Source organism: Mus caroli, chromosome 17, assembly GCF_900094665.2.
Source record: "Mus caroli chromosome 17, CAROLI_EIJ_v1.1, whole genome shotgun sequence".
Taxonomy (NCBI): Eukaryota; Metazoa; Chordata; class Mammalia; order Rodentia; family Muridae; genus Mus; species Mus caroli.
Genome location: NC_034586.1, coordinates 75,783,480 through 75,791,345, shown reverse-complemented (window position 1 = coordinate 75,791,345; position 7,866 = coordinate 75,783,480). Strand labels below are relative to the sequence as shown.

Genomic DNA, 7,866 nt, shown 5'->3' with positions numbered 1-7,866 from the left:
CTGCCGAACGCACCGCCGGCTCGTCACATTCACCCGGTATCTCAGCGGCGGCCAGGGCCTAACAGCGCTAACCGCCGCGGGGCTGCAACCGCTGCGGAACCGCGCGCAGCGGGCGTTGCACGGTCCAGACCGGAGCCTAGCGAGGGATCAGGCTGGGATTCTGACGAGCAGTTCTTCCAGCCAATTGGAAGCCAGATCGACTTTCCCTCTTCCAATAGGAGGCGTAAGTTCGGCAAGGGGGCGGAAACTCTAGGGCCCTGGATCCCATCCCGCCCGGCGGCAGTCAAGGCGGGGTGGAGGCTCCGCCTGAGCGGCGGGGAGCGGATCAGGGAGGAGGGAAGACCGGAAGCCACGGCCCGGCCCCATCCTTACTTTCGCGTCCCCCCCGGGGCTGGGAGCCGCGAAGCTGGCGGAGGGAGAGGCTGGAGGCTGGCTGGGAGATAAAGGGAAGCGTCCCCTCAGCCCGCGCTCTCTTCTCAGTCACGGGCTCCTGGAGCGCGCCGCGGAGGACGCCGGGCCCGTTCAGACCCGCGCCGAAGAGGCGCAGCCCGCGGCGGGGACCGATCGGCGACATCTGAGGCCCGTCTCCCGCGCCGTCCCCACCGCCGCCGCCATGTCCTCCACCTCCTCCTCCTCCCCCAAGGAGGAGACGTACGAGGAGGACCGGGAGTTCGAGAGCCAGGCCAAGCGCCTCAAGACCGAGGAGGGAGAGATCGTCTACTCGGCCGAGGAGAGCGAGAATCGCCAGGAAGCGACGCCTCAGGCGGAGAGCGATAGCGACAGCGGCGGAGCCGACGGAGGCGACGGAGACGGAGGCAGCGGCGGCGGCGGCGGCGGCGGCGACGGCGAGGAAGGCGAAGGTGGAGAAGAAGGCGACGGCGACGAAGGCGACGAAGGAGACGGCGATGAGGGAGGGAGCGGCGGCGACGAAGGCGGCAGCGGCGGTGGTGGCGGTGGCCCTCGGAGCATGCCCCTGTCCACGGTAACAAAGCGCGGCGCCGCGCCGCGTCCCTCCAGCAGGGCCCGGCGGCGGGGGTTCGGCCTGGCCGCCTTTGCCGCTGCGTGCACGCCGAGCGCGGCGCTGGCGACTCGGGCTGATTCTTTTCTTTATTGCCCACGCTCCCCGAATCCCGAATGCCGGCTTTGGGTGGGCTTGGGGTGCCGGGTCTCCCGGAGTCCGGGCCCTGAACTTGGGGAGGGTAAGCGGGGTGGGGGCGGCGGGGGCGGGCGGGTGTCGCTTCCGCTCCGGGAGGCTGCCCGCGCGCCCTCGGCGGGATCCGCTCTTTGTTAGTTGAGCAACTCCGAGGCTGTGCTGGGGACCCGGCCTCCCCGACCCGCAGCATCCTCACGCTGGGCAACCATAACGGGAAGGCTCTCGTGGCCTCGTCTCCGTGGAAGCCGCGATGAAATGACAAATTGCGCCCTCGTGCTCTCCCCGTAGTTTAGCCCTCGCTAGTTTAACATCTTTCTATCGAAAAGGCTTTGTGGGCATGAGGTTCATTCAGGCCAGGCAATGACCAAGACAGTTTCCTGTTACAGAAATGTGTGGGCAGGTGATCTAAGTGTGTGTGTGTGTGTCCCTGCTGTCAAATAAAAGGTGTTAAGATGACGAGAGTTCTCCATTGGTAATGTACTTCAAGTTTGTCCCCCACAGAAGGAAATGAATGCAGAGCTGTGGGAATTCAGTCACACATTCCTTGAATCCTCCTTTATCAGAAACGTTTAGCCGGAGGCTGGAGGAATGTGGACAGCGCAACCCACAACTAAAGGTTCCCTGGAGACTTTAAGGAAACAAACCAATCCGAACGATTTTGACTCTTTTGGGGGCCTTTAAATGGTCTTGACGACTTAAGATATTATTTAAACATTTAATACATTTGAGAACAAGTCTTAGAAGAAGTTGACGAAGTTATGCACATCTTTCAAAAATTAAGGTGTTCCAACCCTTTTTAATCGGAAGCCGCTTATCTTTCAAAAGTTCGAATTTTTATTGGTCTAGCTTAAATTAAAAAAAAAAAAATTAGTTACATGTATGGGTTCACAGCAAGTACCCATGACAGCCTCGTAAGGTTTTAGTACTCCCTAGAGGTAGAGTTACAGGTAGTTTCATTGCGACTCACCAGATTCCAGTGCTGGGAGTCAAACTCTTGGGCTCACTTTGCAAGAGCACTGTGTGCTTTTTGGATGAGCTCTTTCTTCAGCTCCTGTTTGAGTAATAATAAAAAAAAAATTAGTCATTTGTGTTGTGTGCTTTGGAGCATGCAGGCGAGTGTGGAGGTCAAAGGACACAGCTACTTCCAATCCTGTGAGTCCTGGCAGACATTCACCACCTGAGCCACCTCACTGGCCCAGTGGGAATTTTTATGTAAAAATTCGGATAATTAGAAAAGTAAAATGTGATGGGTAAATTTGACCATATCTTTTTTTAAAGGAGTCTTTTTTTCTTGTTGTCACTTTACGGACACAACTGGTTCTTGGCCTTCTTCTGGTCAAGGTCAAGCATTGGTTCCTTGCAGTTATTTGGATTTTTCTGTCAAGCTTTTTGAGATCCTCAGAATATAACTTGGAAGTATGAATAAAGGAGATGATTTTCTTAGGGATTCTTAAGATCATAATCAAATATTGTAAGATTTAGAAATAGGAATGTTACAAAAGATGTTTTGCCAAAAGCCTTGGTTGTTTGTGCAACACTATGAAATGACTCTTAAGTGTCTTGGAAAGATTCTTAAAGCAGTTGGCAGGAGAGACGGATGGCTCAGTGGGGAAAAGTGCTTGCTAACGCCTGAAAACCTACAGTTTCAGTTGCCAGAGCCCTTATGGTAGACGGTGTCCTGACTTGTATATGAACTACTTGGTGTGCACACACATATACATGTGTTCACACACACACAAATTTTGTTTCAAAAATAGTTAACGTTATTTTTGAATGCTAGTGAGTAACGTAAGTCAAGCAGTGGAAGTGGCTGGCATTGGTCATGGTCAGGAGTCTAGTTTTAGCATATAGTTTTTGTGACCTCGAGAAAGATTTCTTAGTCTGTAAAATATGAACGTTGGACTGTACATGCTTTCCTTACGTGAAGCTGAAGTTAATTAATCCACGCAGCTTTTAAAAAAGATTTTATTTATTTTATGTATGTTAGTACATTAGTTGTCTTCAGACGCACCAGAAGAGGGCATCAGATCCCATTACAGATGGTTGTGAGCCACCATGTGGTTGCTGGGAATTGAACTCAGGACCTCTGGAAGAGCAGTCAATACTCTTAGCCACTAAGCCATCTCTCCAACCCTAATGCAGCTTTTAAATGTCCAAGACAGGAACTAATGTGTGTAGTTATAAATTCAAATGGTTGTTCATCTCGCTGTGGTTAAGGCAAGCTGCTCTCATTTTGCTGTTTAGCTAGAGCGAGGGCTGTAGCTTGATGTTAGCGGTGGGTTACTTGACTAGCATGTGAAATTGTTTCTGACCCTATCGACCCTCCTCCCCAATAATTTGTAAATTTAACAGTCGAATTGATAGGCTAATGTGAAGTGTAATGAAGGCTCATGTTTTTCCATTTTCAAACATTTTATAAAGATTTATTTTTATTTTATGTACGTTGATATTTTTGCCTTTGTGTATGCCTGTGTGAGGATGTCAGATCACTTGAAGCTCCGTTATAGACAGTTATGAGCTGCTATGTGGGTGCTGGGAATTGAACCTGGGTCCTTTGGAAGAGCACACAGAGAGATGAACAGCAATTTGAATTTATTATAACTCATACATTGTTCCTGTCTTGGACATTTAAAAGCTGCATTAGGGCTGGAGAGATGGCTCAGTGGCTAAGAGCACTTACTGCTCTTCCACAGGTCCTGAGTTCAATTCCCAGCAACCACATGGTGGCTCACAACCATCTGTAATAAGATCCGACGTTTCTTTTGGTGTGTCTGAAGATAGCTAGTGTACTAACATACAAAAAAAAATACTTTTTTTAAAAAAGCTGCATTAATTAGTTCTGAGCCATCTCTTGAACCCCCCCTTTTCAAAATTTTTTCCTTGTAATTTTCAGTACCATTTTGAAACCATTGCAGCTATGAAACATTGTATATAATTAAGGTATAGAGTCTAGTACTTCATCATGTTGAAATACAGTTTATATTTAATTGAAGAGTTTAGCTCAACTTAAGTGGTCCTTAGCCTATAGAAGAAATAAATACATCTGTAGTCAAACTGTTAGAATAAATGCAGATTAGGCACAGTAATGATCTATCTATTTAACTCTAATTGGAAATTTGTGAAGTGAAAAGATTTAAAGGATTCATACTCTTGACTTTTCTTGATTTAATAACTAAGTTTCAAGAAGAACCTGAGTAAGTGGTAGCAGTGGTGTCAGTGTTTGAAGAAGTATGAAGGCTGGGTTTGGTGCATACCTGTAATTCCAGTACGTGGGGAGCATTGCTGTGGAGCTCACTTGAACAAGACTCTGGAGAGAGGAGGGGAAGTGGGAGGGAAAGGAGAGGAGGAAGAGAAGGAGAAGGGGAGGTGGTAGGATTGAGATTGATTGATTTGAATGGTTTGGATTGGACAAATAAGTTAGCCTTTCATGGTCTACTGTACTTTTCATAGAGCAAAACTCCCAGGGTGTTTGATTCATTTGGTTTCACTCTTGCACAAAGCTTCATTATGAAGGTTCATGCCGTGTTTTATAGTTACTTCATTCTTGTGGAATAAAGGGCATATGATTTTTAAAATTTATTTTTGAGACGGTCTCACTGTATAGCCTTGACTGACCTGGGACTTGATCCACTGCCTCTGCCTCCTGTGTGCCACAGTGCCTTACCAATTTATTTTTTATTGTGTATTTGTCTGCCTGTCACTGTACATGCCTAGTGCCTATGGAGGTCAGAAGAAGGCCACTGAGTCCCTGGAATTGGAGTTACAGATGGTTGTGAGACACCATATGTCACTGGAAACTGAACCTGGGTCCTCTTTAGAAGCAGCAGTGCTAAGCCATCTCTCTGGGCCCCATAAGTAGCAGACATACTATCTTAAATTTAGCAGACCTAATCTTCAAGCTTATTGTTTCTATATCTTTTTTAATTTTAAGAAACTGGACCTTCATATGTGATGGCTTCACTTACCAAAACAATTTATTTACCAAAAGTAAATTAAGGTAGAGTGTCATTTTGAAGATCAAGTTTTTCAAGTACTGTATTCCACTAGTGAGTAAACAGACAAATCAAAGATTGAGTGGCAGCCAGGCAGTTATAGTCTAGCTACTCAGGAGGTTAAAAGTCTGGGGGATAGCAGGAGTCTAAGAGATCAAAACCAGGCTGGACAATATGGTGAAGTAGTATTTAAAACCAAAGCTAAGAGCCAGGTACAGTGGCACATGTCTGTAATCCCAGGAATTTTGATACTTCTAAGTGGACGGAGGCTAGAGGTTAGTCTGGGCTACAGAGCCATCTCAGAAAGCCAAGAAAGGTCAGGAATACCGTAGCAGTTGGGAAGGGGCAGGATAATCACTAGTTAAAGGCTAGCCTTAGCTGCATAATGAATTTGAGGCTAGCCTGGGCTCTAAGATACTGCCCAAATAACAGTAACTACAAAATTGCCCAAATAGAAAGTCCCAAAAGGAAAGAAGATTCCCAGACAGCCAGAAATCATATAAGTTAGTTAACTTGTTTCCTAATAAGGTAATTGGAGTTTTCACATTTCAGTGAGTAGACTCATAAGGTAGTGAAACAGTAAAATGGACCAAGATTTCCAAATGGAAGACTGTAGCCATATTGAAAAAAAAAAGTTTGTTTGGCTTGTGAGAATTTGTCCTGAGACTGCCCTTGAGTGGCTGTTGGTTAGCATGAGTATGACCAGACAGACAGTCCTGAGCCTGTTAGTGAGGACCCACTGAGCGTCCCTCCCTTAGAGTTTGACCCAATTTGTCCAAAGAAGGGATTGACAATTGTAAAAAACCAGACCAAAACAAAAAAAAAAACTGCTGTAGGAGATCAGGAAAGACTTAAAAATGATTTCTTAAGCTGGAGAAGTCATGCTACAAGTATTGATAGGTGCATAGCCTGGCCTTGAACCGTGGATGCTGGTGCTATGAGTGACGGGGTTGTGGGTGTTTGCTACCATATCCAGTTTAGTTGGTGTATAGGTAGGGATTGTCAGTAATCATTTACCAACTAGTTTAAAAATCAGGAACCAGGATAATGGTGTAAGACTCAGCAGTAGAGGCTTGCCTAGCATGAGAGAAGTGTAGTATTCCTCGGTGTCACAGCTGCCTGCCTGCCTGCCTGCCTGCCTGATTTTAGGGATAGGGAAAAGGCTGTGTACTGCAGCAGAGTTCAGATTTCTTATCACAGCCTTGTAACAGAGAAAATGGTGATGTAAGAAGAGTGGGGATGTAGCTAGATTTGTGCTTGCCCTGTTTGTGTGGAACTGGGTTTGGTTTCCTATACTGCATGTACAGGGTGTTTTGATGCATACCTATAATCTTAGCATGAAGATCAGAAGTTCAAGGTCATTTTCTTCTACACAGCAAGTTTGAAGCTAGCCTTGGATATATGAGAGCTTATTTTTAAAAAGTTATGGGGTAGAATAGAGGATAGAAAAAACAGCCTTGGGGAGAGTGGTAGAAATACATTTTTAAAAGATGAATTGTCAGCTTTTCAGTTGGAAATAACAAATAACTGGAAATTTAGTTGTTTTAAAGTGAATGATAGAAAGTTTTTGTGAGCCGGGCGTGGTGGCACATACCTATAATCCCAGGACTTGGGAGGCAGAGGCAGGTGGATTTCTGAGTTTGAGGGCAGCCTGGTCTACAGAGTGAGTTCCAGGACAGCCAAGGCTACACAGAGAAACCTTGTCTCAAAAAATCAAAAAATGGAAAAAAAAAAAGAAAAAAGAAAAAGAAAGTTTTTGTGTTAAAGATGGGTATGTCAGAGTAGCATATTCCCCAGAAATAAGGTTAATGAGTTCTGGGCTAGCCAGGGCTACATCGTAAGACCCTGTCTCAAACAGCAGGATGTCTGGGTATGTAATTAAAGTTAGAGAAGTACCAAGGTAGATAATGTACGGATCATAGATTGAGTGGGAATAAGGGCGTGCGCGGAGTATGACATTTTTTGCCTTGAGATTGAGAAAATCACCTTTCTTCCAGATACTATATTATATTTAGTATCTCTAGTTTTTCTTTTATAAGTTGTTTTAAATTTTTTCCTTGACACAATATTGGTACGTATTTGTGGGCCACAGAGTTGTGATTTGTATATAATATGTAGACCAAATCAAGGCAGTAACATTTTGTCCCTTAGCTTTTAGGGAATGACTTCCTGTACATAGTAAGTAAACTCTTCTGAGGGATTTTTAAAAATTTCTGTAATCCATTTTTGTGAGAAAGATCAACTTGAAAACTGGCCATCTTTTTTGTACTGTATTCGTCATAGTTAATATTCATGATGGGCAATTCTTAGAGAGAAATGGACAAAGCTAAGAGGCCTCTTCAAAAGTTACTGCCAAGATACAGTAAGAGGGAGGAGATTCTAGAGACACAAAAGGTGAATTCAGAAGGTGAATTTTATAATAGACTAAAAAGTGCAGTTAGATCCAATATGATAGACAGTTGGAAAAATATGAAAACACACTGTTAGGTTTACCTCACTGACTAATTTTTGTCTCATGAAGATGTCAAAGGTTATGTAAAAGATAGATCATCATTATTTGGAATGTTGAGCTAATTAAGGATGAAGTATTGTGATACTCACAACCCTGTTTCTTCAAGTTTAAGGGGGAGAGGGTCTAGCTAATATATTACGAAAAACAAAAAGGTATGAAAAACATCACTCAGCCGGGCGTGGTGGCGCACGCCTTTAATCCCAGCACTT

The 7,866-nt window shown here is 45.0% G+C and overlaps 1 protein-coding gene across 2 annotated transcripts in view; it reads left to right on the top strand.

The window, feature by feature from the left end:
* Positions 1–311: 311 nt before the first annotated feature.
* The window catches only part of Hnrnpll (heterogeneous nuclear ribonucleoprotein L like), a 33,246-nt gene continuing 25,691 nt past the window's right edge, over positions 312–7,866 (top strand). Inside the window, exon 1 of one of the 2 annotated variants that reach the window (XM_021149198.2) lies at positions 312–982. In XM_021149198.2, coding sequence (XP_021004857.1) covers positions 614–982 — 369 coding nt within the window. In that variant the 5' untranslated portion in view covers positions 312–613. The remainder of the gene's footprint in view (positions 983–7,866) is intronic. The other variant, XM_021149197.2, reaches the window with a different exon arrangement.